General features: G+C 38.3%; 1 protein-coding gene across 1 annotated transcript in view; it reads right to left on the minus strand.

Annotated features, from left to right (window-relative positions):
* The window catches only part of LOC102469600 (vomeronasal type-2 receptor 116-like), a 25436-nt gene extending 21389 nt beyond the window's left edge, over positions 1–4047 (minus strand). The window contains 3 exon segments of the mRNA XM_027769006.1: positions 3316–3412; positions 3499–3629; positions 3846–4047. Of these exon segments, the coding sequence (XP_027624807.1) occupies positions 3316–3412; positions 3499–3629; positions 3846–4047 (430 nt within the window).
* Positions 4048–10392: the final 6345 nt, after the last annotated feature.

The raw sequence follows: 10392 nt of genomic DNA on the forward strand, positions 1-10392 counted from the left end.
TGGCAGAATCAGCAAAATATCTCACAGCAGAATTCCAGATGATGCTTCAGCAAGACTGTGAAGAGTGACATCATTTGTTGGTGACCCCCAGTAATCCACAGAAGGCCTTTTATTCCATGTTGAACACCACTCCTAGTTCTACAGGATCTTCATGGAAGAAATGAGCTTCATAGTTTACAAGGGAATATATTGCATGGAAGATTAAACTATCTCCCACCCTCAACTCTACTAAACTACTTACCCTTTAGCATGCTGTTTCTTGCCCTCCATTCATAATTCTTGTAGCAAGCCCTCATGACTGCATGGTTTAATATGTGGCACCTTGAAAACAATTCTATTCTCCACTCAATATTGATTTCCTGTTGTCATATCTTTATTCTTTTAAAAATTATTATTATTATTTTATATATTCAATCACTATACATCACTACAACTTGTAAAATGAATTTACCCAACATGAATACTCTGCACAGCAGTCCAGTTACAGATATCATAGACGTTATCATCAATAGACAAGCCTCCAATTCTGTGTCCCTTAAATATCTTACTGTATATTTTTCTCTTTGATTCCTTTCTTCTTACTCTCCCCCATCTCCCACCTCTTTTCACACTGTCTTCTGTATCCATAACCACTTTTCATGCTTCTACAAGTCTGTGAGAAAAACTTCCTTGATAGAATTTTACTTTATTTAGTAATTTTTTTTTGGTAGAGATTTTTGCTATAGGGCACGTGTGCTCGCCAGAAAGAGAGAGACAGGCAGAGAGCGAGAAATCCCCCCCAGGGGGTATGGCCATGCTGCAATCCCTTCTCCATTCTCCTCTCAGATTCTTGGGCATGCACGCACACGTGCCTGGCATGAATTCAAGCCACTGGGTCTGGGATTCCATCCACATACGGTTGACTCCATGAGAGTTCAGCAATATAGCCACTACCCATCTGCTGGTCCCCCTATTTAGTAATTTTTTAAGTTACATGCTTACAATGTGTGTATTTATATTATAAAAGAAGATGTTTTCATATCTATATATCTAAGTCTATATCTATATCTATATATATTTCAATGGCTATATCTAACCATTTAACATATGCATTAATTTATACAATTATGTATGTGTGTGTGTGATGAGAACACTTAAAATCTACTCTTGTGGGGTCAGCAGGTGACACGATGGGTTAATGTGCTGGATCCCACATGGCCAACTGTATGGTTCAAGTCTGAGCCAAGTGTGTGCTGTACTCCAGTCACATGAGCATGTTTATATATGAATTCTCCCCACCCCTATTGTACTCAGAACTGAGCCTAATCATTGTCTCTCACTGAAAATTCTCATTGCCATGTTCCTTATACATACTTCCATGCTCTTTAGAACACTTTATATTATGCTTAAAGAATTTGAAGCAGTATAGCCCTAGTTTTGGAATTTAAAAGTATTTTTATCTATAGAAATGGTCAAATTGTGTTACTTTTTCATAAACACTTGATATAAAGATGTCTCCATTCATATATAGGATGGATCTGGTATCGCTAAGCAGGTCTACCATACTAATTGAGCTATGGAGAGTTGTTCAGTGCTTAATTTTATTTGCTTCATATGTCATAAACTGAGAGAGATGAATTCAATTTTTCTTTACTTTAAAATTTTTGACTTTTTTGGGCTGATTTTCCTTTATGAAAGAACGTTTTATTCAACACTGGAGTATTGCATAGTTTTTCAAATGCCAAGTAGTAACCCATAGTGTAAGAAAGGGGATTGGTAGTTGCTTGGATAAAAGTGATGGATATAAAAAAAAATACAACGGCACTTTTGGAAGGATGCATATGTTCATTACCTTCAGCGAGGCTATATATTAATGGGTGTATATGTGCTTCAAAACATATAAAACTATACACTATAAATGTGTGCAGTTTATATTATGTCAATGATGCCTCAGTTAGGTGGTTAAAAATAAAACAACTTGGAATAAAATCTATAAGCAATAAAAGAGAAATAGGAAGAAATCAACAACTGTATTATAAACACAAACTAGTTAGAAGTTAATGAAATAGCGGAAGAGCTTTTTTAAAATAATGAATACTATCTATATAATAACAAAAATGTGTGTAAATTAGTAGCTTGTAAAGAGCCACAATGTTATATTTCATTGTTTGTTGACCAGTCACAAATGTAATCATGTTGTAGCTCAATGTTTCTCAAAAATGGTCACCTTCCAGACACATTTCAGGAGATTTTTACTATCCACACATTTGAGCCCAAGTCTTGAGCTTTTGGTTCTGTTGGTTTAGGCAAGAAGGTAGGGCTGGAAGTGTGTATTCCTTAAGAGCTCCCAGAAAACTGATAAAAGAATTAAAGATTAGAAAGGGCCAGCAGGTGGTGTGGTGGTCAAGGGCACTGGATTCCCACACAGCTGACCACTGTTCGAGTCCCAGACCTCGAGGCTTCCTTTCTCACTTTCTTTCTCTCTCTTTTTCTCTCTCTCTAACTCTGTCCCTCTGTGGTCAAATAATAAATAAATAAATAAATAAAACTAAATAAAATAATTCTTTAAAAAAGAATGAAAGATTAGGGATTCTTGTAACTGAGCACAATCCATTTATTTATTTTAATTTATTTTATTATTATTTTAAAAATTTTGTAAGAGGGTGCATACTTTCACTGGAGAGAAAGAGAGAGGGAGGGAGGGAGGGAGGAAGGGGGAGAGAGAGAGAGAGAGAGAGAGAGAGAAGAGTAGAGTAGAGGAGAGGAGCGGGGAGTGAGAAGAGGAGAGGAGAGGAGAGGAGAGGAGAGGAGAGGAGAGGAGAGGAGAGGAGAAAGTCAGAAATCACTCCCATGAGAAATGATCATGCTGCATCCCTTCTCCATCTCTCTGTCCTTTTGAGATTTGGGGTACAAATGCACATGTGCCTGATGTGTTTCTCAAACCACCAGGTCCAGAACTCGAACCACACAGTCAGCCAAGTGGGATCCAGCTGCCTTACTACATGTCACCATATAACCTTCCTCTAAATAACAAACAAAATGTAGAAATCAAATTAGTTATCAGTAGAACACATACTTATGAATATCTGACATTAGAATGTAAAGAAATCAGACAATTTACTAAGAAATATAAATCCTTCAAATTTGACTCTTGAACAAAAAGAGAGCACAAATCTTAAAGAATGTTCAAATTGTAGAATAACTTTACATATGACACAAAAATATGCAGAAAACCAAAATGCCTATTTCCTCTGGAAGCTCTTCCACTCTTTAAACCTTTCAAGGAGTTCTCATCAGGTCTTATCAGAATAACAAAACACTTGAGTGCAAAGGTACAGTCCAGGAGCCCTGCACTGGAGGCCAAGGTAAAGAAGACCTCCACGGCCACCATGACCTTCCCCTTGGTGCTGTGGTAGATGGGCAGGAAGGTGACCTAGACACTGCAGAAAAGCAGCATGCTGAATGTGAGGAACTTGGCCTCATTAACATGTCAGGCAGGTTCCTGGCCAGGAAGGCCACTGTGAAGCTCCCCAAGGCCAGGGAGCCCAGGTAGCCCAGGACACAGTAGAAGGCAGTGACTGAGTCCTTGTTGCACAGGATGATGAGGCTTCTGGGCTCAGAGTGTGAGTCTGTGTCAATGAAAGAGTTCCCTGCCAGATTCAATAGATGATCACTTTGGATCAGGGAGCAGATGGGAATGACAGAGTTAGAGACCACTGACATCAGCAAGTATGTCATTATTCTTTGAGGTATGATGGCCTTGAATGCCAAATCACAGTAACAGTTTGGTCAGAATTGTGAAAATAGCCACAGTGAACACAAATGCAAATGTGACCTGTATGCAGATGCAAAAAAAGAGGGAGCGCCATTGAAGAGCAAGGAGCAGAGGAAGCACAGCAGGAGGGAGATGAGCAGGATGAAGCTGAGAACCTGGTTATTGGCCTTGACTATGGGAGTGTCTTGATGCTTCACAAAGACCTCCAAAACCACAGCTGTCACAACAGACAAGCAGAGAGCTATGTAGACCAGAGCCATCTCCAAAGAGTCTTCGAAGTCCAGGAAGGTCATAGGATTTAGGAGGCAATGACTTCTCTCACTGGAAACTCTTGAGCTGGATTCCATAGAACACCAGATATGCAGCAGAGTATCTGGGGAGAAAGCAAATTCTTAACATTTGAGTGTCTGGGATATCCTAACTTACATTACTCCCCTAATGTCTAATGATAACATAAAACTTAATTCACTCAGTGTTTTGAATGTGCTGTAACAGTTCTTGTACATTATTTTATTTTATCTTTATTTATTTATTTATTTATTGGAGAGGCCATCCCCAGGGGGGGATGGCCATCCTGCAATCCCTTCTCCTCCATTCTCCTCTCAGGATCTTGGGCATGCACATACTTGCTCCCAGCAGTAGTTTAATCCACCGGATCCAGGACTCAAACCACAGTCGACTATATGGGAGTCCAGAGACATAGCCATTATGCCAACTGCTGGTCCTAATTTTATTTTATTTAATATTTTTACAATTAAAGTATGAATTTATTTTGGCACAAAATCTTTTGAAATTCATGCATAGTTCTCCCAGGACACGTATTTCCATGAGCTGTTTCTTTTTTTTCCTGAAAGGTTTTCAATGTATTAATTTATATTCATTCCCTAAGCATTGTCACAGCATACAATATGTGATTTCCCATCCAGAATATACTGCATAGTGGCTTAATCATGTATGCTATCCTTAATAATTTTCCACTCCTAGTTTTATAAACGTATATATATCCCCTACTTCTGACCCTCTGCCCTTTCCCACCGTCCTCTCACACTATCTCTGATGTCTACAGTTGTTTTCCATTCCTTTCCCCCCCACATTTTATTGATCACGTAATTTCTTAAATAATCTAACTACTTTCAATAGCAAGTTCAGTTGATAATTTCAATGAAAGCACTTTTAACTTTAACGAATCAAAGAAATGCTAAGGAACTTTGTTTAAAACTTAAAGCCAGGAAACAGGTTAGGATTCAGTTCAAATAGTAGGTACATGAACTTATCAACAGCTCAAGACAGGAAAATAATCCTTAAAACCAGAAAACAAAGCCTAGAGGAAAATTAGCAATGTTTTAGTCAGAAGTCATAAAATGCTATTTCAGCAGTTCAGTTTAATGCACTTAATTTATCTTCTGTTGTGGTTCAATCTTCTCGATTAAATTCTGGAATATAGTGTTCAGCTCCAGACTTGTCCCCACGGCAAGTAATGTAACAGTTCTTGTTCATTATTTTATTTTATCTTCATTATTTATTTACTTATTTATTTATCGGAGAGGTTTTTGCTATAGGGCGCGTGAGCTCACCAAAAAGACAGAGAAAGACAGAGAGACAGAAAGCGACAAATCACCCCCCAGAGGGATGGTCATTTTTTTTAGTTTTTGAACTCTTCCTTCTGTGTGTCAGTATTTAATTTTCCTAGTATAGCACTCCCTTCAGAACTTCTTGGATACCTGGTCTGGTGCTGGTAGATTATTTCAGGTTTTATTTTTCTGAGAATGCTCTTCTCTTTTCTTCCCATATGAAAGATAATCTTGCCGGGTACAGTATTTTTGGTTGAAATGGCCTTTCTCTTAACACTTTAAATATATTTTCCCATTCTTTCCTCACTTACATTGTTTCTGACGAGAGGTCTGCTGTTAGCCTGATGGGATATCCTTTGTAGGTAACTTGCCATTTTTCTGTTGCCAATCTTAGTATCTTGTCTGTGGTTTTGATCAATCTGGCTATAATGTGTCTTGGAGAGGGGCTTAGTTTGATTCTATTTGGGGTCCTTTATATTTCTTGGGATTGGAACTTTGAGTGCCTCTCTAGGTTTGGAAAGTTTTCTCGCAGGATTTCATGGAATAGATTATTGATGCCCTTATGAGTCTCTTCACCTTGTGGGATACCAATTATACAGCAGTTTGGGTGTTTGATGGTATCTAGTATTTCTTGTATATTATTCTAATTTTTTTGGCAATTTTCTCAGTCTTTGTGGTGGAGTTTTCTAGGCCAGAGATTCTATCCTGTATGTCTGAGATTAAATTTTCTGTATGATCTAGTCTGCTTTTATAGTCTTCATCTCTAACAGATCTATTTGATTGTTTTATAAAGTGTGCATTTCCTCTTTTAGATCTTGCAAGAATTTCCTCACCTTCTGGACCTCATCAGCTCCTTTTTCCTGCCTCTTCTGCAGTTCATTGTCTCTCTTCTATCTCTGTTAGGTTCTTTATTATGAATATTCTCAATTATTTATCAGACATTTCCATGATTTCCATTAAACTGTCTGTGGATAAAGAGTAGTTATTCTTTTCCCTTGGAGGAGAGTTATTTTCTTGCTTTCCCGTATTTCTTGTGACCCTGCAGTGATTTCTAGTCATCTGATTGATGGTGTTCTTCCTAATTCTTGATGTTCAATCTTTCTAAACATTCAGGAACATGCAGAAGGAAGTGATCTGGAATCTCTTTGCCGTTTCACTTCTATCCCTTTTTCCAGTAGATTTGGTGGATATTGAGGAATGTGAGCGTACAGAAGGAGGTGATCTGGAGTCTTTTTGCCTTTCCATTTTTATCCCCTTGTGCAGCAGATTCAGTGGATATTGAGGAATATGTAAACCTTAATAGTATTTGGATGTTTGGCTATGGTTCCCTTAGTTCTGTCTATAAACACAGTGAATGGAGATTGAGGAGTAGAGTGATGAGATAAAAGAAAAAGAAAAGGAAACAGGGACAGAGAGAGAGAAAAAAAAAGAAACAGAGAGAAAAAGAAGAAGAAAAACTTTATTATTTATTTAAACAAAACAAAAAAAAGAAACAGAAAAATAAGAAAAAATAAAAATCAACCAAATAAAAAAAAATGCATGGCTTGTAAAATCACTAGTTCTCAGGAGCCATGGAGGAGTCTTCTTCTGAAGGCCTACCCTTTGCCACTCCTAGATGGGAGGAGGAAAGGGGATTATTAGCAAGATAAATGAGGGGGCTGAAAACCAAGAGAATACTTTACCTTAAAACTTTAAAAAGGAAATATTACCAAAAAATGAGGAGACAGAGACAGAGGCAGAAAGAGACAGAGACAGAGAGATTATTAGAGTGGCTTCCTACACTCAAGTTTGGGAGCCAGAGGCTGAATTATCAGTAGAAAATCTTCATTTCATTTTTTCCCTGAAATCACTAGTTTTCAGGAGGCAAGGAGGTGTCTTCTTCTGAAGGTCTGCCTCTTGCCTCTCCTGGATGGAGGAAAATTCTATGTTTAATTTTTTGAAGGAGTGATCATACTCTTACCCACAGCAACTACACCATTTTACATTCTTTTTTTTTCTCCTCTTTTCTTCCCTCATACATTTTCTAAATACTTTTTCTCTGCAATTTTATTTTATTTTATAATTTCTCTTTGTGGTTAAAATTGTTTCTCATTTATTACTCTATGATTTCTTATTCACATTTAATTGTTGTGTATCTCTATAGCACACAATAATGGTTTTTCATGTGAGTGCATGCCCAGAATCCTAGGCGAATGGATGAGAAAGGATAGCAGCATGGTCATTTTCACATTCTCTCTTAGTGTCTCTCTCTTTTTCTCTTTGGTGAGTGAATATGCTCTATGGATAAAATCCTAAAAGTTAAAAAATCTGTATGTGGTAATATGCTTGATTTGATTGTCATCTATTGCATGCATTCTTTGAAAAATCATATTGTATGCCATAAAGACCTTCAACAATTAAATGTAAATAAGAAATACTTAACATACATAAGTGTAAAATTCTCCTTGTAAATTATATGTGTGGGGACCAGCAGGTGGCTTGGTGGTGATGACATTGGGCTCCCACATGGCCAAATGCAGTTCGAATCCTGGACCTAGTGGCTTGCTTTCTTACTTTCCCTGTTTTTCACTCTGTCTCTCTTTCTGGTGAGTGTAAAAAATTACTAGTGAAAGATTTTTCACAATGCTTACATTTTTAAGGGTTTGCTGTAATGTGAGTTATCACATGGTTCTTAACAAATGAGATCATCTGTTAAGTTTCTTTCCATCATGTATTCTCTACTTAGCCAAGGTTTTTCCACTCCCTGTCTCCTTTCTTCATAACCCATTCCTCATACCATACCATATGGCTTCCACCACTAGCATCTCAAGGACAATATTCATGGTAGAATCACCAATGAACCTTAGAATAACAAAGATGTAGATTGTAACTAACTGGTACTATCTCCTATGTGTGAGATCAATAGAGACACAGTGGATTAAACCCTTTATTAGCAAGGCTATAAGAAAAGGCACTCTTATGGAAAATGTGTCAGTGACAAGTGAAGCTACAGAAATATGTACTCTTAAATTCCCTATCAATCCTATTTCTAGGAATTGAGCTCAAAGATAGTCAAACACTAAAAAGCCCATGTAAGATTATTCACTGTGGTATTATTTCATCATGGAAAGTGAAGCAACTGGAGCAAACTTTCTGGGAATTTGTACTGAAATGTATCAGTTGGCCCTGACCTCCTCCTGGGTCTCTTGGTCCAAGGAATGTGTACTGGATGATCTTCATGTTTTCAGCCTCTGGAGAAGGAGGGATTCAGGACAGGAATCAATGGAGAGCAAGGAGGTGGTGCCTGCCTTCAAGTCCATCCCCAAACTTTATATTCTTCCGGAACTTGGATGAAGACCTAACCCTGAAACTATTTTCCTTTATGTCAGATTTTCTCCTTAGCCATTCTCAGCAGTCTAGGTGCTCGCTGCTTCTTGGAGCTAAGTGGGAATCTCCAGCCCTTCTTCCACTGTAGATCCCCACCCTCCAGTCAGCATAGTTGCCAGGTATCTAACTCTTAGGGGCCCTGTGGTTGTTATAATAGCAACCCCCCAGAATTCACATACACACCTGAAAACTGCAGTTAAACATAAAATCTTAAATTTCTTAATAATATGCAAGAAAATCTGTATTATTTCTCTATAGTCACACAGCACTTTTTTTAATTGCCAGAGGGTGCATGTGCTTACCAGAGACAGAGAGAGGGGATGAGGTAGAAAACGATCCTCATGCTGCAACCCTTTCTACTCCATTTCTCCTTCCAGTCAATACAGTGGGCATGCTTGTACAGATGCCCAGTGTATTTTTCAACCTGTTGGTGCAAATATTCAAACTACAGTGGGCCATATCAGATATAGCTCCCTTAACCACTAGGTTACCAGGCTGGCCCTACTGTTTATGTGTTTATTTTGTGTGCTTATTTGCGTATATCTCAATTTACTGGCTTAATTACACACACAATCACATGTACTTTAGAGTGTATTAAGATATTTCCCCTGAATATAATTCATCGAAGAAATAACATTTTTTAGAGATATATTTTTGCTATAGGGCACATACGCTTGGCAGAGACAGAGACAGCAAGTGAGAAATCACCTCCCCCCCCATATCCCAAGGGAGGTGATGGCTATGCTGCAATCCCTTCTCCTCCATTCTCCTCTTGGGAATTTTGGACACTCACACACACACATGCCTAGTGTGAGGTTTAAGCCGCCAGGTCTGGGACTTGAACCACAGTTGCCTATGTGGTAGTTCAGTGACGTAACCATTATGTCATCTCCTGGTCCAAAATAAGTAATTTTTAAAACACTCTCACATTTAGTGACTCCTCTAGGATAATACAACGTGAACACAGAAAATTCCATTAGCAGTTATTCTACACAGGGGAGGCTACTAAAACCTCATTGTGGCACGTTCCACATAGTACTCAGATATCCATGGACTAGTTTGAATGGGTGGGACTTGTGGCTGGTATCAATGAAAATCTGAGCTTGAAAACTTGAATATCACTTTTCTTTTCTTTTAAAGAAAATCTCTTTTGAGTAATTTTTATATAGGGAGTGACACAGTTCTTGGATAAAGAGATAATTCATGTACTTAAAATTATTTACTGATATAAAGTGAAATGACTCCATCTGTTGTCTGAGATTGTGGAGTTAACTGATTCTTATTCAACCTACCTGCTCTTTACTGGGAAAAAGAACATCAATGATGTGTGCATTTTAATTGCCCAACTCATTTGGCTGGAGCGAGATTTCACAATGATTCTAGAAGCTTTACACTTGTCTTCTCACCCAGAGACATAGAAAGGCTTTCGTAAAATCCTAAGCAATTTCCAGTGTATTCAGGACTTCAGAGACATTCACGACTTCTATCAGGGTCTCCTAATCTGGCCACCACCATCAGAAGTCAGATGATTCAGGGATCAAGCTGGGATGTTGCTCTGTGCATTGTAGGATCGTCAGCCTCAGGTTTGGCTTCCACCCGCTGCATAACAGCAGCACTGTCCCCTTCCTTCCTGTCAATTTTGGTGACAAATCAAGTATGTCTCTAGACAAAAAGTCCCTCCAGGCACAGAACTGCCCTGAG

The sequence above is a fragment of the Tupaia chinensis genome, unplaced genomic scaffold (genome assembly GCF_000334495.1).
Source record: "Tupaia chinensis unplaced genomic scaffold, TupChi_1.0 Scaffold148210_1, whole genome shotgun sequence".
NCBI classification, from domain to species: domain Eukaryota; kingdom Metazoa; phylum Chordata; class Mammalia; order Scandentia; family Tupaiidae; genus Tupaia; species Tupaia belangeri.